This window comes from Ranitomeya variabilis, chromosome 3 (assembly GCF_051348905.1).
Source record: "Ranitomeya variabilis isolate aRanVar5 chromosome 3, aRanVar5.hap1, whole genome shotgun sequence".
NCBI classification, from domain to species: domain Eukaryota; kingdom Metazoa; phylum Chordata; class Amphibia; order Anura; family Dendrobatidae; genus Ranitomeya; species Ranitomeya variabilis.
Genome location: NC_135234.1, coordinates 77,837,149 through 77,862,503, shown reverse-complemented (window position 1 = coordinate 77,862,503; position 25,355 = coordinate 77,837,149). Strand labels below are relative to the sequence as shown.

Here is a 25,355-nt window from a genome sequence, read left to right as displayed (position 1 = left end):
TTTTTTAAATAAATTAGCAGCAGACTACACTACTTGAAAAAAAATTAAAATTGATTTGGCGGTATGACGCAGTGAACAACCCTGAGCTGGAGACAACCAGGCTATGGCTGCTCACAGACTACAGGGCGAGCTGCAGTCACACGGAGACCGTGCAGACAGCCGTAAACGGCGCTGCAAGGCCCAAAAACCCTCCTCTACTTTATCCTATGTAGTGTTTTTCCACAAATTAGCTGGAGACGGGTGGAAAGACACTAATAGGATTTTTTTGAATAAATTAGCAGCAGACTACACTACTTGAAAAAAAAAAAAAAAAAAAAAGAACAGTATGAGGCAATGAACCACCCTCCCTGAACTGAATACAACCAGCTATGGATGGCCTATGTGGCTGCACTCAGACTAGAGAGTGGGCTGCACTCACACACACACACACACAGACCTTGCAGATCGCTGTGAAAACAGCGCTACAAGGCAAAAGCAAGGTGAATAGTAGGTGAACACAGCGGTTGCTAAATTAGCCTTTGGAAAGCACAAAGAAGCAAATCGCTATCTCTAAACTGTCCCTCAGTCAGCAAACAGCGTCCTGTCACTAACTGAATTCACAGTAGAGTGATCGCAAAATGGCGCCAGCGACTTTTAAACTGCAGCATGACATCATTTCAGCAGCCAATCACAGCCTTGCCAGTAGTTTCATGCCCTCCATGCTAAACAGGATGTGCCCACACTTGGAATCATTCTCATTGGCTGAATTTCTGCATTTTGAATCTTGGAACTTCCGATTCCGGTATCCGATACGCGGCAAGTATCGGAATCCCGGTATCGGAATTCCGATACCGCAAGTATCGGCCGATACCCGATACTTGCGGTATCGGAATGCTCAACACTAGTCACAACGAATCTCTTTTGAGCTATTTTCTTTCATGCGCATGTTGGAGGAACCATCACCCTAACAGCACATGAGACTGCTACACCAACCAAAGACTAAAATGTAGACAGTTTTATATTATATAATATATGACCCTTTAAGACAAAGAACCTAGAGTCCTTTGAAGTTGGGCTGTCCACTGTCTCACTAAGTTAACATCTTTTTGAGGCTTCGTGCTTCTGAACTGGGAAATATCATTGTGTGGGGGAAGACTGGGAGTGTTGCACAGGCAAATACAGGGGACATCGACAGTGGCATGTAAAAGTTTGAGTATCCTTGGTCGAAATTACTATTGTGAACAGCTAAGCTAGTTGAAAATAAAATGATCTCTAAAAGGGCTAAAGTTAAAGATAACTCATTTCCTTTGTATTTTAGGCAAAAAAATATATATTTTCACCTTTTAAATTTTTAAAATTACGTGGTATACATTGTCCCCTCATCCCCATCCCAGTATGCATGACCTCCTAATGCCTATCCTGGTATGCATAACCTCCTCATCCCTATCCAGGTATACATGGCACCCTCATCCCTATCCTGGTATGTATGATCCCCTCATACCTATCCTGGTATGCATGCACCCCCATCCTGGTATGAATGGCCCCCATCCCCATCCTGGTATGCATGGCCCCCATCAAAAAACATAAAAAAAAACATAAAACCATTTTACTTACCTTCCCTGCGCTCCCTTACAGCGTTCTGATGCCAGCAGCTGATTTCAGCTTGTAAGTAAGGCATGACGGTATGTCACACCCTGCTCACAAGCTAAAGACAGCTGCCGGAATATTCTCTTCTACCCACATCGGGGACTATAGGAGTGTAGAGCAGTGAATATTCATTTAATTTTAATAGCGGACAGTATTAGCCACAGCGGCAGGCTTCCTGCTGCTGGGAGATCATGTGTCCCTGCTATTAAAGGAATTGAATATTCACTGCTCTCCACTTCCATGTGGAGAGCAGTGAATATTCATTCTCTTTAGTAGTGGGCACACATGATCACCCAGCTGCTGCAGGAACCGGTGGCTGCGGCTAACATTGCTCGCTAATAAAGTGAAATGAATATTCACTGCTCTCCACGCCCATAGGCAGCAGGCTCCTGCCTCTTGTTACTCACTGCTCCCCTGGCGCAGGGCTGGCCCCCCTGAATCATGGACCACATAGTGGCTGCATGGTGTGCGACACACCACTAGCTGGGGGGCCCCTGGGGCAGCAGGGCCCTAGGCAGTTGTCTAATCGGCCTGCCCCTAACACAAGCCCTGTATGCCAGCAGATGTCAGTGCCTGGGCCTAGCGGAGATTCCTCCAGTTCTCAGGGTGGCCAGTCTCCGGTGGGTCAGTCGGACCCTGGGTACAGTAACTTGCAGTTTACCCTTCCTCTCCTCCACAGAACCAGAACCAGAAAATAAAACTTCATCCTGTACCCAGTCTTATGGGTGCTGAACCCCAATCATGGACTTTTCTTTGACATATGATGACTACAGAATACAAGCAACTTCTGTAAACTCAAAAGCACATGCAATGTGATCTTGAGAGTTACTGACTATTTTAATATGGCTTCATGATTGTCATTTGAAACATCTATTTTTCTAATTTTTAGTTGCTAAAGCACATAATTCGGAGAGAAATTGAGGAGCCAGAGTATAAACACTTGTCTCGGAAATTCACCGAATGGACGTACGGCCCAGTTCACACTTCTCTGTATGACATCTCATCTGTGGATACATATGAGCCAGACTCTGTCCTGGAAACCATTGTATTTAGGAGTCAGGCCTATGTGAGTATTGGTTTAATTCAACAGTCTTTATAATGCAAACATCAACTTGCACCATGATCTAACATGCAAGTCTATGTTATCCTTTCTTTAGAACCGACACAAGATGATAGTACTGGAACCCTTGAACCATTTGCTTCAGGAAAAGTGGGACTCGTTTGCTGGGAAAATATTTTATTTAAAATTCATCCTGTACATTTTATATATGAGTATATTCACAGCCACAGCTTACCACAGGCCTCTGGAAGGACAGGTATGAAGATGGATAATAGATGTGATTTAAATAATAGAAAACTAAAGATTATATTTCAGACCTACTAGGTGATATGAACAAGATAATGTAGAGTATGGCCCCTTCTATGTTCCAGGACAGAGAGCCGTTCTGTACACTCCAGAACCATGCACCTGGTGCATCCACGCTCTCCATGGACAGCTGTCCTTTTAACAGCTTTGTTTTCCCTGCATTTTGCCCTAAATTTCAAAAAAAAATTCTAAACTATTTATGTGCTATTATAGGTGTCAGCACAGCCTAAGCTACTATTTCCCTCAACATTGCAGCAGATGGAGAACGAAAGGATGAAAATAACAATGATGAGTGCCATTGCATCATTAGTTGTTGCTACCATGATCCTAGGGAAAAAAGGATGCCTGAGCTACAGATAGCCGTGTAACATATTTTTCGGACTATAAGACTCATTGGAGCATAAGACGCACCTAGGTTTAGGGGGAGGAAATTAGGGGAAAAAAAGTGAAGCAAAAAATGTGGTCAATTCTGTACTTAATATCCCCTATCCTGGTAGATATGGTTCCCTCATCCCCATCCTGATACACATGGTCCCCTCATCCCCATCCTGATACACATGGTCCCCTCATCCCTATCCTGGTATGCATGGCCCCCTCATCCTTACTCTGGTACGCACGGCACCCTCTGCCCTACCCTGGTATGCATGGTCTCCTCATCCCCATCCTGGTATGCATGGCTCCCTTATCCTTACCCTGGTATGCCTGGCACCCTCATCCCTATCCTGGTATGCATGGTCCTCTCATCCCTATCCTGGCATTCATGGCACCCTCATCTCTACCCTGGTATGCATGACCCTCTCATTCTCATCCTTATCCTGCTAGGAATGGTCCCCCTCATCCCTATCCTGGCAGGAATGATAACCCTCATCCCTATCCAGGTATGCAGAGTCCCCCTGTTTTCCTAGTATGCATAGCCCCATCCCTATCCTTGTATGCAGGGCCCCATCCTTAACCTGGTATGATTGGCCCCCATTCCAGTCCTGGTATGCATGGCCCCATCCTTATTCGGGTATGATTGGTCCCGTCCTCATCATGGTATGCATGACCCAATCAGAAAACATTAAAAAAAAATTACACATACCTTCCTGGGACTCCCTCGCAGCAGCTTGTTCCAAAGCCAGCAGCTGCTTTATGCTTGGCAGGGACATCATGCGCTGCTTGCAAGCCGAAGGGCAGCTGCCGCAATACTTACTGCTGTGCCCGCCGGGGCTGTGTATGCGCAGAGCAGTGAGTATTCATTGCTCTTCAGTAGCGGGCACAGTGTCAGCCACCGGCTTCCTGCAGCTGCAGGCGGTCACGGGTGCCGCTACTTAAGAAAAATGAATATTCACTGCATTCCACTCCAATGGGCGTAGAATGTGGTGACAATTCATTCCCATTAGTGGCACACGTGACCTCAGGCAGTGGCAGGGTGTTGTATTTTCCAGGTTCACCCACGCATTGTTCAATTTGTGGTGTTTTTTTTCTGTTCTAAAACATGTATATTATGCTTTGATTTTATATTTGATTATCTGAATAAAGTTTTTTGCCTTTTTAATCCTGGTCTTTAATGCTTTTGTTGGTATTTATTTAATTCCTAAGATTAATTATGTAGGTATCCATATACCTATGCCTTCACATAGTAATAGCCCCATATAGTAATAGTGCTCTCATTGTGTTCCTTATAGTAGCAATACCCCCCTTCAATATAGTAAAGGTAGCTTTCCTTTCTGCCTCCAAATAGGAATAATGAACCCCTATGTGCCTCCATATAATAATACAGGGTGGGCCATGTATACGGATACACCTAAATAAAATGGGAATGGTTGGTGATATCAACTTCCTGTTTGTGGAACATTAGTATATAGGAGGGGTAAAACTTTTCGAACTGGGTGGTGACCATTTTGAAGTCGGACATTTTTGAATGCAACTTTATAAATGGCCCACCCTTTAGTTCCCCCCTCTGGCTCAAAATAGTAATAGCGACACAATTGTGCCTCAATGTAGTAAAAGTTCTCCAATTTGTGTCTGGTAATAAAACCCCTGAACATCCTGCTTTACCCTGACTTGAAAAAAGACTAAAACCCACAAATATCAATGTCCTCTCCCTCCTCCTCCTGTAGCTTGGTACAGGGGGCACGATGAAGTGATCATCTGGCGGATTAATGTCTCCTTTGTGGCCGCAACCTCTTTAAGGCTGAAACATCCTGCTTCTTGTTGGAATGAGTGGTGGAGCAGGGAGCCAATGGCTCTATACTCTGCCAAAGTTGTTAATAGTAAACATATCCTAAGGATGTGGATACCATTAACATTGATGCAGCTGCCTACTTTTGGACCAGCCCATCTGGAATTTCCCAGAGTCACCAGATGGACAGTCCAGCCATGACCTCATCCAACTAGTTTTGAACAAAACAGGAAAAGTTATAACCGCCAGAGGAAAAATTAGGAAAAAAATGTTTTGGTCTTCTTTGGCTAATCAAGGGATGAAGGATTTAAATGTTTATCCTCCATTTATCAACTTTTTTTTAAATTAATGATTATGACAGATAACATTTGATATTTTTATTCCAGCCTCCTTTTCCACTGAAAGGGACAGCTAAAGATAATATACGTGTAGTTGGAGAAGTGATCATCATGTTTGGAGCAATTTATATCTTCATCTGCCAGGTAAAGAGGGATCTCACTAGTTTCATGTTAAACATTTAAAAACGACTTTTAGTGCATGCTTGTTTATAATATACATTAAAGTGGATATTCGTGAAATTTCTTATTCCAGAAAAGCCTATATGTATTTTTTTTTACACAATCTTATTTTCTTAATAAGTGGAGGAAAAAGTTATATACCAGTAGAATGAGCAGAGCCTAAAAGAGGAGGCGTATGACTGGAAGATTTGTACTTCTCCTCTTTTGGATCTATTGCATGTTATTATGACCACAGACGATCTTTCATGACCACAATAATATACATTGTTCAGAGAACCTAAGTTCTAGAGAAAAAAAATGCCCCCGTATTTTACTGTGCTCACATCAAGAATGAATCAGAAATTGAAAGCTCATTATTAAAGTTAATGCGCATCCAAAAGTTACCAACATTTTTGTTGGTGACTTAGGCTTCTTTCACACTTGCGTCGGTACGGGTCCGTCGCTAAGCGTCGGCGCAACATACCGATGCACGTTGTGAAAATTTGGCACGACGTGGCCAGCGGATGCAGTTTGTCAACGCATCCGCTGCCTAGAAAGCCCGGGGAGGAGGGGGCGGAGTTCCGGCCGTGCATGAGCGGTAAGAAATGGCGGATGCGACGTGCCGACAGTCCGCCAAAACACGACACATCCAGTGCATGATGGACGCGACATATGGCCATACGTCGCGATCCGTCGGCAATACAAGTCTATGGGAAAAAAACGCATCCTGCGGGCAGATTTGCAGGATCCGCTTTTTTCCCAAAATGACCCATTGCGACGGAAGCCAAACGACGCAAGTGTGAAAGAAGCCTTAGGCACGTTTTAGTCCCACTCCAGCTCTGCTCTAAATCCAGCCAAAAATGCATATTTGTAGGTGGGCTTCTACTAGCTATAACTAGCTGCTTGGAATCACCACTACAGGAAAAGAAATGCATGAAATCTCAATAGGAATTAAAATAAAATTCATTTATTTAATACTAACATATACTGAAGCACCTTACAATTTAGAGGGAATATGTGCTGCCAAAATCAGAAAATACAGAGTTAGAAAAAAAAAAAATTATCAAACAATGTAGTGTAGATTCTATTCACAAGAGCTTACAATCTTTGAGGAGATAGGGTTCATACAAGAGTTATTCAGGACTATGCCAATTTTTTTTTACTTTTGGTCCTGTTCTGCTCAGAGCAGATCACTGGCTGCTCCTGACGGCGAATCTGCGGCTTTTGCTGACGTCACGTCTACATCTCTTCAGCGCTGCGCTGTTGATGGTGCCTGATTGTCGATGTCATGCTAATTGACAGCCAACTCAATGCTGCAGAACTGAGGGAAGCTGACTGTCAATCAGCATGACGACAGCAGTCACTCCCAGTCGACACAGCAGCCCGGAAGAAGAAGAGCTGAGCTGTTGACGTGGAGAAGCTGAATCACCGCCAGGAGCAGTGGGTGACCGCTCTGAGCTAGTGCCAAACAGAAGAGACCGGCAGTTACTAACAAATTGTTTTTTGGCTCAAGGTAAAAAAATAAATTAGTCCCAGATAACCTTTTTAAAGAGTTTGTCCAGCCCTGGCAAAAGTTTCAACTGTGTGCTCTTGCTTAATTGACAGTCCGAACCAGCAGCATTATTGTGTTGCTGGCCGGAACTGTGCGCTCTTAAACAGATCCATGGGCATGTTTGACTATGAAATGTTGCGGCATTACAGAAAAAAACATACTGTAAAAGCTACCGTAGATTAAATCACACAAAAGACTAGCCAGACCGGCAGGTCCCTGGCAGCTTCTCTACGCTGACAGACAATGGATTGGGGGAGACTTGTCACACTAGAGAGTGGGTGGGGAAAAGCTGACGGGAACCCACCTTGCTGACTAGTCTTCCGTGCAACTTTTAAAGTATGTGTTTCCAAGAAATGCTGCAGCTTTTCAGAATCAAACATACGTGGCTGAAATCATATAGCTGTGGTGTGCGACTGTTACCATGCCACCATGGCAGTGACAAAGAAAGTAAAATTTGTGATGCCAAGGTGCATTCAAAGGGAAACTGTCAAGTAAAAAAAATGCTACTAACCTGTAGATATGGGGTTAATAACGTTCTGAACTTGCCTGGCGTCAGCACTTAGATCCCGCTGCTGGGAGGAAGTGAACTTTATTTCTCCCGGCAGCGTTATGGTCTCAGTCACAGGGACAACACCAGTGTGGTTCAGTCACTGCTCTGTGCATAGACAGTGATGGCTGTAACCATGCCACGGCTCTGATTGACAGTAGGCTCTAATGATGACCTGGCTGTCAGACAGCGCGGGGAGCCATCGCTTTCTATACACTGAGTGGTGACTGAACCTATGACTGAGACGTGAACAACACTACCAAGTAGAATAAAGTTAGCTGCAGCAGGGGTCTAAGTATGGGGGCTGGGCAGAATCACAATGCTGTTAACCTGCAGATTAACGCCATATCTGCAGGTTAAAAATGTTTTTTCCCATGACAGGTTCCCTTTTTAATTAATCTCTGCTGCCTTTTAGTGTGGTGTAATGTGGTGTACTCTAAATAGTCCAGAAAACTGGGATGACGTAGGGTCAGTTGGCAACATTTACTTGTTATAAGATTTCAAAGGCATCCACTGACTCCTACATCATGCATTCAGTGTCCTCTGTCACACTCCCGTGCAGGTGCACTTCTCTTTGCCCTGCTGAAGTCAGAGCACAGTATTGTAGTGCGCATGCGCCAGCTTTATTTCCAGGTAATCAGCGCCCTTTGGCCTTTCCCAGCACATATGCACTACAGTACTTGGCTCTGCTTTCAGCAGCCCAGAGAGAAGTGCGCCTGCACAGGAGCGCGATGGGTGACACTGTGTGGATGACGTGTGACGTGTCATCCAGATGAAGCAGTAATGGAGGATGGCGATCTTAAGTCAAGACCAGTTATGCCTTTGTGAGCGCCGTTGGTGAGTATAATGAGAGGCCATTTTTATGCCTTGCAGAGGGGATTTTGGACAGATTTACAGCATTTCATATAGAGGCTGCCTATGGGGATGCATTATACTATATGGAGGCCTATGGGGAATGTATTATACCATATTGAGGACTATCTGGTGTATTATGCTATATCGAGGCTATCTAGGGGGCCATCATTCAGTGTGGAGATTACAGTGATGGGGCCATCATACAGTGCTGGAGCCAGTTTGGGGGATATTAAGGGGTCAGTATATACAGTGAGGGGGCATCATACTGTGCATAGAGGAGCTGTAAAGGGGGGATACTCTGGACTTTATTAAATGTAAAGTGGGCACTTATTCTTATAGGGGAACTCAGGTTACTGTGACTATCAAAGGGGCACACAGGGCAATATTACTTTCTAGGGGGCAAAATGTGGGCACTGTTTTCTAGGGCACTTGCACCCGGCATTACTATATTATAGAGGGGTGCTTTAGAATTTAGAGGGCACAGAGAACCACACAGCAGGTGCATTAATGGGAACACATACAACAGCAGCGGCTCAGTATTGGGTTATCAGGTGCAGTATTAGGGACACATGCGGCGGCTCAGTATTGGGGTATCAGGTGCAGTAATAGGGACACATACGGCAGCAGCGGCTCAGTATTGGGGTATCAGGGGCAGTAATAAGGACACATACGGCAGCAGCGGCTCAGTATTGCGGTATCAGGTGCAGTAATAGGGACACATACGGCAGAGGCTCAGTATTGAGGTATCAGGGGCAGTAATAGGGACATATACGGCAGCAGCTGCTCAGTATTGGGGTATCAGGTGCAGTAATAAGGACACATACGGCAGCAGCGGCTCAGTATTGCGGTATCAGGTGCAGTAATAGGGACACATTCGGCATCAGCGGCTCAGTATTGGGGTATCAGGTGTAGTAATAGGGACACATTCGGCAGCAGCGGCTCAGTATTGCGGTATCAGGTGCAGTAATAGGGACACATATGGCAGCAGCGGCTCAGTATTGGGGTATCGGGCAGTAATAGGGACACGTACGGAAAAATGAATAATACGGGTGACAAAAAATGAATGGCACAAGGAGCATAGTCCCGAGGAGAGGATACCTTTTCTGTCGGATCCAACTATCGACATGCGGTGATACGTCCCACTGGTAGTAAGGTGCTCTGCATATATGCAAGTAGTTTATTCAATCTTCATGTCAAGAGAAAAGAAAAATATGCGGCACTCACCCAGCTTGCGTGATATCGTAGCCTTTATTGCACCAAGATTTCGGTTACAAACATTTCATTCAGCTCGGCAGGTTACGTGGGGGTGCTGGGAGTGTGGAGGGGAAGACGGCCGTTTCGCGATCAGCGCTTCCACGGGTCCATCATACGGGGTCCCGTTTTCTTTTCTCTTGACATGAAAAATTAATAATATGTTCTGTAGGGCTGGTATTTACCACTGACCATATGGCGGTACTATCAGTGTTGCTGTTTGTATAGAGATTATTTTCAGCAGCAGCACGGTCATCTGCTGAGGTTCTCCTCCTCTATTAGGCTATGTGCACACGTAGGTGGGATATCTGTGGATTTTTTCGCTCCTGTTTTTGTAAATCCGCAGGTAAACCGCACTTCGGATTTACCACGGTTTTTGTGCGTATTCCACCTGCGGATTCCTATTGTGAAACAGGTGTAAACCGCAGCGGAATCCACACAAAGAATTGACATGCTACGGAATAAACAACGCAGTGTTTCCGCATGTTTTTTTCCGCAGCATGTGCACTGCGGATTTTGCTTTCCATAGATTTACATGGTACTGTAAACTCATGGAAAACAGCTGCAGAGCCGCAGCGTTAAAACCGCTGCGGATGCGCAGCAGAATACGCAGCGTGTGCACATACCCTTAGGGTGCGCCACTGAATTGTAATGAAGGTTACCTGGTTAGGGGCCCATTAACAAGTTTCGCCCCCCCGACCCAAAACCCTAGCTACGCCCCTGCACTGAGGTGGTTGTTCTCAGACAAGGCCCTGGAGCATTTATACATATGGTGCAGTGAGTTCTCAGCTCCTTATATCTGCATGAACGCACAGTCCTCCTCACAACACTGTCTGGAGCTGTGACCTTGGTTCCTCATACATGGATGCTATGGCCGCTCTCCAACCTGCTCCTACAGCTTCTCCAGAGCAACAACTCTGTGCAATCTCTACTTCACTGCAAGGCCCAGAACACTGATCATGTGGTTTTACCATGTGACCTAACTTTCATATATGGAAAGTGGAGTTGCTTCATTAACCCTTAAAGGGCCACTGTCACCCCCTCCAGCCGTTATAAACTAAAAGAGCCACCTTGTGCAGCAGTAATGCTGCATTCTAACAAGGTGGCTCTTTTAGTTTTTGATTGAGTTAATCCCTCAATAAAGCGTTTTAAAGTTTGCCACAAATACCTGACTTTGTACCTGGAGGCGGTCCGAAGCCTCCTCTATGAATCTCCCAACTGCCGTCACTCTTCTCTTCAGGGGCGATGGTCGCCGCCCCCTTCGCGCTGTTTCTTCTTAAATCCGGCGCCTGCGCTGTGCGTGCCTGCCTGGGGCAGGCGCAGTCTTCATTGTCAGTCACAGCTCAGATGCAGGGTGCCTGACTGCGCCTGTGCGGGCAGTGCGCCCACCCTGTTGCTGAATCCCCGCCCCACACTGTTATTCATTATGCACAGTGCGGGGCTGGGGTTCCTGGGCATGCGCACTGCGCTGTTCAGGCGCTCCCCCATCTCGGACGCTCCCCCATCTCTGACGCTCCCCCTGCTCCCCCGCCTTCCAGCATTGTTATTTGCGGCTGCCTCATTACAAATGCTGGTGAGGATTAGTGTATATTGCGGCAAGCTGCTGTGTGCTTTGTCTCGCTCTATGTGTTTGTATGTTTTAATGCAAATGCATATTTACACCAGCAGCAATGAAAATTAGGCAACAGGGTGGGAGCACTGCCCGCACAGGCGCAGTCAGGCACCCTGCATCTGAGCTGTGACTGACAATGAAGACTGCGCCTGCCCCAGGCAGGCACGCACAGCGCAGGCGCCGGATTTAAGAAGAAACAGCGCGAAGGGGGCGGCGACCATCGCCCCTGAAGAGAAGAGTGACGGCAGTTGGGAGATTCATAGAGGAGGCTTCGGACCGCCTCCAGGTACAAAGTCAGGTATTTGTGGCAAACTTTAAAACGCTTTATTGAGGGATTAACTCAATCAAAAACTAAAAGAGCCACCTTGTTAGAATGCAGCAGTAATGCTGCACAAGGTGGCTCTTTTAGTTTATAACGGCTGGAGGGGGTGACAGTGGCCCTTTAAGTACCACCTAATGTCAGAAGATAAATACATCAGTTTGTGCATTACCTGCACAGGAAAATATTAGCACAGTGGAAATATAATAAGATAGCTGACAGCTCTGCTTAAAGGCACATACAATACAACTTGCGGGCAGTACACAGCCAGTGCCTGGTACGTACTATCAATGGTTTAGAGAGCTTGTATCAACTGTCAGATTTCCTTTGTTGCTGCATATATGAGGCAGTTTTGCCTCTAGTATTGGAGGAGCATAATAGCACTAAAGCTGACTGGGATCGTTTTAGCAATCCCTGCCAGCTTCAATACAGTGCTTACAAGCAATATTGGAAAGAGCTTGTAAACACTGCTCACGTTCGGCCCCCACGTGAGCAGTGTTTGCTGAGTGTTTTACCTCAGTATTTGTAAGCCGAAATCTGAGGAAAGGTATAATAGAAACACATCACCACTTCTGTATTTATCACCCACTCCTGGTTTTGGCTTATAAATACTGAGGTAATCAATGTAAATACTTTTATGCCCAACGATGACAACAGTATTCTCGGAGTGATGCCTTTATCACTCTGAGAATACTTTTGTCATTGTTGGGCATAAAAGTATTTGCATCTATTTTTATGGCTAACATGATACTACAATATAATTTGTTATAGTACATCAAAATACTGAGGTAAAAAATTCACCAAATACTCAACATGTGCATGTGGGCTTAGACTGTAGTAGAGGCTGGTTCCCTAGGCAATGAGCCATTAACAATAAATTAAAAGAAATCACTCCCTTCTTAAGAACACAGTGGAATTTTTGTAGCAAATAAATTTTAATTTAAATAAATAACCCTTTAATTGGTATGTAGGGAGCCATTCTTATATGGCTCCCTACATGTCCCCATTGGAAGAAGCCAGATAGGTGAAACGGCACTGTGTAGCGCCCATAGATGGGAGCATGAGGTATGTATTTCTGAGGGAGTGTAGTGCGCAGGCGCGGGATTGCAGGGCTGTAACTGACGGTGATTGGAGGGGGGTAGTATTATAATGTGGACAGGAGACAGGAATTTCTTCCTGGCACCACACTCCCCGGAGCCTGGAAGAAGTCATTAGCACAAAGACAGAGAATAACATTTCTCAGCAACAAGACCATTAAAGGGAACCTGTCACCTCATTTTTGAGCTATGAGCTGCGGCCACTACCTTTCGGGGCTTATAAGCCCCTGATCTAACCTGAAAGTTAAGAAAAACAAGTTATATTATACTCACCCGTGGGGGCGCGGTCCGGTCCGATGGGTGTCGCAGGTCCGGGTCCGGTGCCTCCCATCTTCATGCGATGTCGTCATCTTCCTTGCTTCGTGTCGTAGCTCCGGCGCAGGCGTACTAATCTGCCCTGTTGAGGGCAGAGCACAGTACTGCAGTGCGCAGGCGCCGGGAAAGGTCAGAGAGGCCCAGCACCTGCGCACTGCAGTACTTGGCTCTGCCCTCAACAGGGCAGATCAGTACGCCTGGGCAGGAGCCACGACAAGAAGCAAGGAAGATGACGACATCGCATGTAGATGGGAGGCGCTGGATCCGGACCTGCGACACCCATCGGACCGGACCACCCCCCAGGAGAGTATAATATAACTTGTTTTTCTTCTATTTCAGGTTAGATTGGGGGCAGATATACAGCATTCTGCTGTAGATAAGCCCCGAAAGGCAGTGGCCGCAGCTCATAGCTCAAAAATGAGGTGACAGGTTCCCTTTCTTATGAGGCATACAGGTAGGACTAGTGTAAAATTTCTATTACCTGTATGCCCATATTAACAGGTCACATACGTCCCCGGGGGGGGGGGGGGGTGTGTGACAGATTTCCTTTAAGTTACCTGTCTGTGCGTTGGTATAAGAATGGATACACATCTGTATGTTTTATAAACTACGCATCAGATTTACGTCTGCTAAAGAGTATTTTCTTTTTTGTTTCCGTACAGATCATTTACTTTTGGAAAAGACGACCGTCATTGCAAATATTAATGATGGACGGATACTTTGAAATCCTATTGTAAGTTTTGTCAATTTTGTAGGAGAAAACACAGTGGTGTTGATATGGGGAGGGGTGCAGAGGGTCTCTAGAGGAAACGATTCTGAGGGCCGACCACCAGCCTATGCAGAAAATGTGCCAGGCCACTAATTATATTCTAAGCAATGATTTTATTATTTGCACACTGGTCATATCATTTAGGCTCAGTACACATGACATAGGATCCTTCCATTAGAAATGTGTGTTTCCCAAAGTACACATTCAGTGAAGGCTCTGACATATATGACTATATCAGTGTACAGGAATATATGTCGATTATAAGACCTTATTGTGAAAAAAAAGTAGACCATGCAGGCTGTAAATACTATACAGGGAAATAACAGTCTATTAAACATCTCTTTTGGCTTACATTGGGCCAATGGTGTCCTGTAGATAAATTCAGCACACGCACCAGGATTTTTCCCAGCACATATGTAGTGAAATTATCATTTTTTTTCATGGGGTCAATTAAACAATAAATATTTTAACTCTTCTTACAGTTTTCTCCAAGCCACCCTTCTTCTACTGAGCGGTATCGTCTACCTGGCAGGAAATGAAGTCTATGTGGCCCTAATGGTGTTTGCCTTGGTGATTGGCTGGGTGAATATGTTATATTACACCCGTGGCTTCCAGCAGACCGGAATTTACAGTGTGATGATCCAGAAGGTCAGATTGCCATATTCCCACGTTTTCCAGTTTGTTGTTTAATACTATTAGTAATAATCCAGTATTTACCATTAAACCAATGTCTTTTAGTCCAATCACTATAGAGATGGGGGAACGGGATTATCAAAATTAGTGCAAAGGAAAAGTGCATTAATTTTGGTACATCTCCTTCAGTATTATCTTCAGACCCTGCACATACTGAACATGTCCATTACAGTCTTGTTTTTTTTAAACACATAGTCCAAATGATGCCTATAAGGGCTGTCTAGCCAGCACAATTTTCCCCTTGTCAGAGTCACTCAGATTCTTATATTTGTCATTTTTCCTGCTTTTATCACTTCAACTTCAAGAACTGACTGTCTTCTAATACAGTCATGGCCGAAAGTGTTGGGCTGGCACCCTTGAAATTATTCCAGAAAATGAAGTATTGCTCCCAGAAAATAATTGCAAGGATACGTTTTGTTATACACATGTTTATTCAATTTGTGTGTATTGGAACAACACAAAAAACTGAGGGAAAAAAGGCAAATTGGTCATAATATCACACAAAACCTGAAACATAGGAGAGACAAAATTGTTGGCACTTTTCTAAGGGTGTGGGTATACAACATTGTTTCAAGCATATGATGCTTGTTCAAAGTTACCTGTGGCAAGTAACAGGTGTGGGCAATGTGAAAATCACACCTGAAACCAGATAAAAAGGGAAGAAGTTAACTCAATCTTAGCATTGTGTGTCTATGTGTGCCACACTAAGCATGGGGAACAGAAAGAGAAGAGAACTTTCTGAGGAGTTGAGAACCAAAATTGTTGAACAATATTAACAATCTCAAGGTTACAAGTCCATCTACAGAGATCTTGATGTTCTTTTGTCCATGGAGTGCAACATAATCAAGAGGTTTACAACCTTTGGCACTGTAGCTAATCTCCCTGGACATTTACGACATTGAAAAATGGATGAAAAGTTGCAACGCAAGGCAGCCCCAATCAAGTTCCAAAGAAATTTAAGCTGTCCTGCGTTCTAGCATCCTGGGATTTGGAGTTACATAGAACATCTAGTAGAGGCCAGGTAGCGAAGGCTTGTTTGTCTCCACACGTAGTATTGGCCTGGATAGATCCGATGGCACCAGAACCGTCGCCCTAGGACCGTCCAGAAAGGAGTTATGATCATTCATAGGTTTTGGAGTTTTTAGCTGCAGAGACATATTCAAAAGGCATGTTCAAAACAGCTGACTTGTGCCGGAAAACATGTGGGCTCAGCACCGGAGCCCACATCAAAGAGAGGGATTCTGACATGGGCGTACTATTACACCCAACATCGAAAATGGGTTAAGCTGATTAAATATTTAATTTAACCTTGGCCTGCTCTTTTATCTTGATCCACAAATCCACAGGTCCATGTCTTGGTTTAACTTTCCATGCTACCGGGACTGGTTTCTGGCCCAATATAATCCCATTAAGGGACAGTGCTTATGGAGCGGCCCCCAGACGCAGGGCAGCGGGGTACCCGGTACCGGGTCTCTCGGTTCTGGGGATGTCACGGTGGCCCGACCCGGTCCGTGGCCCTGCTAAGGGGCGCCCAATAAAAGGTGTAGATGTTGGTGTCGGTTGCAGTAAATGACGTGGACACAGGGTTGCAGTCTCTTTACCTCTTTACTGAAGGCTTCGGCATCTGCAATCCAGAGCACTGCTAACAGGGCTGGCTGAGACCGGCCGGTCCGAAGGCACATCCAGAGTTCCCTTTGCAGGTGGAAATCAGTAGCCTACCTACTAGCGCCTGGGTGTTGTAGTACTTCCCTCCTGAGCACCACGGGATAGTCCTCACAACTGTCGTGTATGTTTCTGTTCTTTCTCTCCGTCGCCCAGATGATATGGATAGGACGCACCCGTATGACGGGGTAGGCCTGGAGTTATTTTATAGGGACCTTCATTGTCTTCATTAGGTGTAAAAGGTGAGACAGCCAACCTAAAGTTAACTGCCCTGCCGTTGGTTCGAAGTAATGCGTAGAGTCTATTACTTCCTCGGCGTTCCAGCCACCGGCTACGCGCCTCAGTAGGATGTTGCCGATCTCGGGGCACGACTCCTACTGGTTCTATCTCCTTTGTGCTGTGATCTCGTTTCTCACTTCTCCACAATATACTTCGCTTCGTGTCCTTTCTTAAGATGCCGCCGCAGTGAGGTGCAGGCACGGCTCCGTAACGCTCTGTCCTTTCGCTAGGCCTCTGTCAGGATCCCACCCCTGACAGGGACCCCCCTGAATCTTCCCAAGTAATGCTCTCCTCTCACTAGATGTTACCTGGGCAAAACCCAGTCAGCTTCTCCCTAACTTCCTATCCAATCCCCAGTTTTACCAGAGTGTGAGGAGTGGCCTAATACATAGAACCCTTTGCTCCCCCTGATGGTTGGAGTGTGAAGTGTAGTGTGTGACTGTGATACCTGGTCAGGTGAACTCTTTTAGTGCAATCAGACGTACCATCACTCCCCTTAGCGTCAGAGCGACGTTACTGCAACGACCAGGTCTCTGGGGCGCTGCACTCCCCCCCCCCCCCCCCCCCGGTTAAATCCAGTACGTCCGGAATGGGAAAGAAGAACAACAATACATGTTAGCAAAAGACATACAAAATTTTGAAATGCAATAAACAAGTAAATTTAACAGTGCTTCCCTTTATGGGAGGTGAGGACACTTGAACGTTACAAACAGAAACATATTTACGTAGTGCTCAAGATTTTAAATAACATTTATTAAATAACTGACTATAAATAACCATTAGTACCCAGCCGGGCATTCTATCTACTAAGTGCAAATTCTGAACAATAATTTAACTTTTCCTTTAAGGGCGTAAGGGCAGGTACCCACTAAAGGCATACTATAAAACACTATAGTACAAATTAACTCTTCTTTATTTTCCTAAGTACAAATTCACCAGCCATCTTCTTATGGCTTTCCGGAGGACTCACTAACCCCTACGGGTTCACTTTATTGAAACTCAGTTTTCAACTTTCCTTCGTCCTCAATCTCTAAAGAACATCATTAAACATTTTCCTATTACTATCTATCCAACTACATACTATTACTATGTAACATTATCTCTAATTAACTCTCTTAAGGCAACATTATATTTTGGCTAAGTGCAACAGTAAACGTTCCCTTTAAGAGGGACATCTCAAGTCTCTTTGAGGTAGTGCAAACTATCGATTTGCAAGTCTGTTAAAGCAAGAACTTCTGCGCTGTAATCCGGAACAGTCTCTTCAAAAAGCTCTTCTTTTTGTAAAACCAGTAGGGGGCACCTTTAAGAAGGTGCAAACTATATACAACATCAGTTTGTGAATCTTTCACCGTCCATGATTCGGCAGTCTTTTAAAACAGTGATGAACTTTGTGCAAAACATACATAAAACAATAGGGATCCCGGGTCAACAAAGGGATCCCTTTAAGAATAACCCTAGACGGGTTTTAGCAACAAAACAGACAAACAGTTAACTATTTACATCCTCGTGGTTCCGAGGTTTATTCTTGTTCTAGGTTGCAAGGCATCAGTCGGTAGCGAACACTTCCTGGCCTGGGAAGATCTGTGTTCGACTTCTAATCCGATGCGGTATCAATGTCACTAATCGGTTTTTCAGGTATAATCTGGGTTCGAATGTCAGTTTTGGTAGTAAGTTCAGTAGTAGAGATAATGCACACTGTAGTAGTAGTGCTGGGACTCGTCGGTTCAGAGGTAGTCTTAGTCAGGGCAGCAGGTGGCGCTGCGATGGGGCCTATCAATAGTTTCTCAGTCACTGGAGCAGGGTCGGTATTCTTACCTGCCGCAGCGGTGTCCTCGATGTCGGCTGGCTCTGCTGGCGGCGGCGTCCGCGACGGCGTTGGCAACGGCTCCTGTAGCAATGTAGGGAGCGGTGGCGGTGTTGAGGAATCCTCCGCAGGTGTCGTCCGGTATGCGGTCCTGGTGGTTACCTGCATCTGCAGGAGCTGGTCAATCAACTCCTCCATTCTGAACAATTTTGTCCTGGCCATTTTTTGTTTTTTTTGTGAAATTATGTCAACTAACCTTTTTTTCACAGTTTTTTTGTGTTGTTCCAATACACACAAAGGAAATAAACATGCGTGTAACAAAATTGCAATAATTTTCTGGGAGAAATACTTCATTTTCTAGAACCATTTAAGGGGTGCCAACACTTTCGGCCATGACTGTATATTCCACTCTTTTACAGCAGCCATTATATTGAGATTTCCAATACGTTCAGATGGGAGGGCATAGCCACGTAACTACATAGCCAACTCAGCGTTGTGCAAAAACTTTGTGATTTTTCAAATTGCTTTACACCAGTTTTCTGGCAAAAAAAAAAAACACTGATGAATCGCCCACGTAGTTTAAGAAAATTTGCAATGGATCAACTGACTCTGCATAAAAATATGCATGTAACGCATGTTGCTATTTATTCCCAACTTTGGCAGAGACTTATGTCACATGCTAATTTTCAGTTAATTTAGCCATGCATCTCACAAATGCTGGGGAAACTATTGCACAACCAGTATTAATCAGTCACATTTTTCTTTCAGACGATTCTGCGTGACATGCTTCGCTTCCTGCTTGTCTACGTCGTCTTCCTCTTTGGTTTTGCAGCAGGTAATAGAATTAGTGCGTGGCGGGGTGTATGCAGTTTCTCCAGGCAGACAAAACTCTCTTTATTCTCTGGAAACATACTGTTTGTAAAAGTATAAATTCAAATAGTATAAGGGAAGTGATCAGATACTGAACTGTTAACAATTTTCGATTAAAAAGCAGCGTCCATTGAATTTTTTTCAGAACCTGTACAAAGCTTTCATATATTGTATGTATTTCACTAATTCAGCCAGCAGGTGTCACTCTTGCTGTTTTGTAGTTTTTAGTAGGTCTTCTAATTGGGAATAAATTATGTAAAGATGCTTTTTACTTCTACTGTTTTGGATATTTGCTTCCAGGCAACACTCCCCCCCAAAAAAAAACAAACAAACAAAAAAAACAACCTATAACCATATTACCTGCATATTTTTAATACATTAACTGTATATGACCATTGTATATTGACACAATTGGTCATTAAGTCCTGGGCATCTGGAGCTCCATCTACAATCCCACACTTGGTGTGTGCACATCTGAAAGCTTCACTTCCTAGTATATGTATTTGATATTATTTGCAGGGTGTATGACAGTATTATTTGTGCACTATATGGTGCACCATTAGAGATGGGCCATCAGCACAATTGGCATCCATGTTTAAGCCGGTGCCCTGATCATCCAATAGCGCTAGTCATGTACATCAATGTAATTTTTTAACCCCCATCCCGCAGCGGCCAATACGTTTTTGCGCTTTTGTTTTTTCCTCCGCTTTTCCAAGATCTATAACATTTTATTTTTGTTCTTGGTATGACCATATGAGCATTTGTTTTTTTCGGGATGAGTTGTAGTTTTGAATGACACCATTCATTTGGGTTTTGTTTTTACGATGTTCCACGTGAACTAAAAATGAGCCAGTAACCCGCTTCGCTTCTCCAAATTAAGGCGATAACAAACTTTTTACATTTTTTTTTCATTTAACCAGCATCTTTTTTACTTTTCTGTTGATGGAGGTTGTTATTTTTCTGTGACAAACTGTAGTTTTATTGATCCAATTTTGGTACACACGATGTTTTCATTCCTTTTTTTTGCATGTTTTGGTAGAGGCACGGCTACTGAAAAAATGGCACTTCTGGTATTTTGATTTTTTTCTATGCGCTGTTTAATAATATAGGTTAAATAATTTAATACTTTGATACTAGATCAGAGTTTTGTGGATGAGGCAAAACCAGCAATGTTCATTTTTTATGTCTTTACTTTTAAAGTGGGGAGCTTCAAATTTTACATTTTTTATTATAGCATTAAACTTTTTTTAATTTAATTTCACTTTATTTTTTGTATTTTTCAGTTCCTTTATAGGAATTGTATCTATAATCTGTTGATCAGCTGTTCTATTTAATGCAACATGACATTATTGCAGTATATAGGAAAAATTGATCTCTCCCATGAAACCCACCAAGGCTCCACATGTGTACCAAGATGGTGATCATATGAGTCTTCAGCAGGCCCCTGGCTATCATGTTAATCCATCAGCTCCTCGGGGGCACATCATGGGGGATCACACTCCTTAACTTCCACTGTGAGATATTGACCGTGCAGTGTTCGAGGTTTAGCAGCAGTGATCTGACCTAGCTCTGGATGCTTCTGTTAAAGGTGGACGCCAGCTGTACAACAAAGCCAGCATCTTCCACGTGTGGAGCAGGCGCAGCTCCTGAGCCTGCTCCATTCACCTGCACCCAACATAAGATATACTATTATGTCCTATGTTGGAACGTGGCTACATACATGGAGCTGAGCTGGTAACACTATCCTCAAAATGCAAATTTAAAGCAGATTGATAAAGAGTTGCTGCCATATTGCATATAAATGGGGTCAATGAGTGACATTATTTCTGATGTTAAAAAAAGGCCATTAACGACCGTCTTTCCCATCACAGCTTTAGTAACACTTATCGGTGAAGCACCCCAAGAGGCCGCAAATGGCACTGCGCCTGGGGAGAAGGAAGAAGCGAGCTCGTACTCCAGCCTTTACATCTCCTGCCTGGAATTGTTCAAGTTTACCATTGGTATGGGAGATCTGCAGTTTGACGAGAATCTGAAGTTCAAGCATTTCTTCATGTTCCTGCTCATCCTGTATGTGGTCCTCACGTACGTTCTCCTCCTGAACATGCTCATTGCCTTAATGAGTGAAACTGTCAACAGAGTGTCCAGTGAGAGTAAGAGCATCTGGAAACTCCAGGTGGGTTGAACATTTTTTGCAACCGTATTCTTGCAACATTGCTCGTGCCTTAAAGAGAATGTATCATTCACCAGGTTTTGATTAGCCCATGCAAGAGCAGCATGATATAGGGGCAGAAATGATGATTCCAGTGATGTATCACTTACTGCGCTGCTTGCCTAGTTCTCTGAATGCTAAGCTCTGCATAACCCCACCCACACCACTGATTGGCAGCTCTCTGTGTACACTATGCATAGACAGAAATCTGCCAATCAATGGTGGGGGCGGGGATCATGAATATGGAGGACTATATAGCAGCAGGTTTACTGGTTCTCTTGTGATAATCTCCTGCTGATAAAACTATTATTTTATCAAAACTGCTGCAAGCAGCCCAATAAATGACACATGGAATCAGGGTCTCTATCTCTATATTATGCTCCGCTCAGATTAGGTGGCGTGGCAATGACCTGTGACAAATTACCTTTAAGCACATAACACCATTAATCTGTTCTGCTTCCAACTAGAGGTCACTAGTGCCCCTATTGATTTGTAAAATTTATTTTCTAGTAGAAAGGAAAGAATTTATTTGATGCTGATTGAATTGTGTCGAATGTTTAGAAATTTTCTGAACCCTGCGAATTTGAACAATTTACATTTTACTTTGCACAAATCACCTTATATGGCCAATTTACACATTGCAGAGAATTACCCATAATGCCTTGCAGCCATCACGTCACAATATATAGCACAGCCAATCAGGAGGGACTATCATAGCCTGTATAAAAGCAGAAGCAGGAAATGCAGCTGCCATTTTGTGGCGAATCTGGATAGTGAGCGATAAAGAGAGAAAGCCATTAAATACTGAATAAACTGTACCGATAGTGTGTGACAGCTCAGTAGTGAAGAAGGTTAGTGCGTGAGGAAAACTGAATAGTGACATAGACATCTTTGGTGGAGGTTTGGAAGCTTCATTGCACATTGAATTTCCTGGGAAAATTTGAGGAATTTGAATTTCAGAACATTCTCTCATCTTTCTAGAGGCGGACTAAAGTTTTTTTGGACCCATCGTATAAGATACAGGAATTAGGCTGTATACACCTACATTTTTAAGGTTCTGGATTAGATGGTGGAAAAAGAAGACTGGAGAGTCTTGTACACATTTGAAAAAGGTTGTCTGAACCTGCTCATCTCAGCATTGTCTGAGGATCTCCCAAATCTCCTTTTCACCATTTTGTTGTCTACGGAGAATGTAGTAAGCTGCAGTTTACTGCACTCTCCCCATTGAAGGCACATGCATGCTTGGCCGAACTGTGCGAGGAAATCAGCCGATATCTAAGGTGTACGGGCATCTGGCTATAGTGAAGGTGCAGTGTTTGGGGTGTTACAGTGGCTGTGATGGGGAGCAGGGGTCACCGCTTGGTGGATAGCAGGCAGAAGCCTGAAGGAGACAGAACATTCTGACATGTGCCACCCGTGCCCACGGTCAATGAGTTGTGAGAATTTATTCACTCTAGTGACATTTTAGGAACAATGTTTTAGCATAAAATGACATAAATTATGTGATAAATGCAGAACTCAATGGTGAGCCACAATTGTCTCACAGGTGTACCGACTGTTTGGAAACCACACTGCAGTGTCGGAGAGTAGACGCATACTACAGTGAGAGGAAGGAAATGACATACACCAGGCTAGCTGTGACAGATCCTGGCAAAGTAAAGCCAGATGTATAAAGGCACAAGTTCTGTACATTTATGGAGCGTTTGAGGTGATACGGTTGCAGTATATTGGTGAATGACAAGCAAGCGTCTCCTAGGAAAATTATTGTACATTTATTCTAACTTTTCTAAGAACGTTTTCAATTATAAGCAAAGAAAAACTAAGATTTTTTCTTCACGATATAATGAAGAGTCTCAAAAGTCCCCTAAATCCACTATAGAGGGCAGAGGATGAACACAGATGAAAACACGGTCCCTCTGAAAAGCAGGATTACCCCATCATATTCCTCACAACGTACGAGGGGTGGTCTTGGTGCCACCATGCCATTTTCCTTGTGTATAGCTTGAGCTATATTATAATAAATGGGCTGTCTGACCTTAGGCTACAAGTCGAGGATTCTATGGTGTCGGTGCCGGGAGCGGATAGCACATGATCGCAAGTACGTGATTTGCATACATGTGGTGATTTGCCAACTAGATGGGTGCCGGACATGTCTAGTCATAATGTGGTTGGAAGCATGCAAATTACATAATTGCGGTCACATGACCGTCTGCTCCCGGCACCGGAGAATCCTCACAGTGCGCACAATGTGAGGATTCACAAGTCTGCAGTCAGTCTTGTTGCCTAAGACTGGAAATCCCTTTCTTTTATCTGTGGAGTCCATATCTCTGCGCCTGCTGTTACCATCCCCGAGGGCTTCCTCCTTATGTCCCAGGGTTCCTTGGTGGAGATTACATTTCTTATCAGTATTGTATCAGTAACAGTATTATAAGCTTACAATCTGAAAACTCAGAAAGTCATGGACTTTATTGGACTCCTTTGGTCTCTCAGTTTTACAAATAAGTTGATAATTCTGTTCAGTAATTTGCAAAATTCAGTTACATCATTTATTGTAACTGCGAGAAAGAAAAACAGAACAAAGTTAATCTTAGGTCCAACCAGACATCCGCACGTCCCACAGAATAGCCTCATGCTTCTCCATTCACATTAACATGACTCAGTTTGCGAACAGCAGATTTCACATATTGTTACTGTCACGCTAGAGAAAAGATAAAGAAGTGACTCAGACGAGGTCTCATTATAGCAGATGGGACCACTATATGTGACCACTGGAAAGGCCCGAGGAGTAAGTAATCTCTGTGCGCAAGGGATTTTTTTCCATGTAAAATTATTCACAATAAAGTCAATTTTTAGTCTTTGTTACATGTCCCATGTCCTGCAGTCTCAGAAGAGCTGAGCATCAAATCGTGGAGTGCTGTCACTCTCAAGCTCCATCCACAATATCTGAATTCACATTATAAATGAGGACATTAAAGAAACTTTCCAGTAACAACTTTTTCCTTTCCTCTGGCTCCCACTCAGTTAATATAATACATTTAAGTATTATTCAACTCCTCTCCCCAGGTCCAGCAATTGTCACTGCCACTGTATGGGTGCGTGTCCACGCTCAGGATGGCCGGCGGTATTGCCGCAGCGGCGAAGCCGCTCGGCGCTAAGCCCCGCCCCCTTTCTGGGACGCGATGGTGCCGGATGTGTACAGTACACATCCGGGATCATCGCACCCCTCGCCATAGGGCCCTGTAATATGCCTTGCAGGGACGCTGCGTCCCCGCAAGGTGTACGGACATGCTGCGATCTGAAAAGACGCGCAGCATGTCCGGAGTCGCAGGGCCGCCGTGTGCGGGTTTCCACGCATAGTGGACACGGGATTTCAACAAATCCCCTCCACTGTGCTGGAACATCTGGACGCTGCGTGTTTGACGCTGCAGCGTCAATCACGCAGCGTTTACTTACCGTGGACACTCACCCTATGTGTCTTCAAGGACTGACTGCAGTGGTGACTTCACGACTACAGTGCACATTCCGTCTGCAGCAAATCACTGGGATTGGTGGCAATGGTCACCTGCTCTGTAGTAATCATGTTGCTGCTGCAGCCAGTCGACCAAGACAAGACTGGGGCAGCGTCAGAGGCACAGCCGGGGACCTGGGGACAGGGAGTAACTCTTGACTTAATTAATTTAAATGGAATCTGTCAGCAGGATTTCGCCCCCAAAACTATTTATATGTACATGTAGCTCTTTCAAAGACAAGTCCAGCAATACATTTACATGGCCAGTCTGATCCTCCGTTACTGCAAGATCGGCGTTTTAATTGATATGCAAATGAGGCTGAATATGGGGATCTTAAGCCTCTGTCCCACTAACTCTAT

At 44.3% G+C, this 25,355-nt stretch overlaps 1 protein-coding gene across 3 annotated transcripts in view; it reads left to right on the top strand.

Moving 5' to 3' along the window:
* Window positions 1–25,355, top strand: part of LOC143815218 (transient receptor potential cation channel subfamily V member 1-like) — a 183,235-nt gene that overhangs the window by 143,337 nt on the left and 14,543 nt on the right. For all 3 annotated transcript variants that reach the window (XM_077294233.1, XM_077294232.1, XM_077294234.1), the window contains 7 exons: window positions 2,516–2,692; window positions 2,784–2,942; window positions 5,543–5,638; window positions 13,864–13,934; window positions 14,453–14,618; window positions 19,177–19,243; window positions 21,150–21,451. In XM_077294233.1, coding sequence (XP_077150348.1) covers window positions 2,516–2,692; window positions 2,784–2,942; window positions 5,543–5,638; window positions 13,864–13,934; window positions 14,453–14,618; window positions 19,177–19,243; window positions 21,150–21,451 — 1,038 coding nt within the window. The remainder of the gene's footprint in view (window positions 1–2,515; window positions 2,693–2,783; window positions 2,943–5,542; window positions 5,639–13,863; window positions 13,935–14,452; window positions 14,619–19,176; window positions 19,244–21,149; window positions 21,452–25,355) is intronic.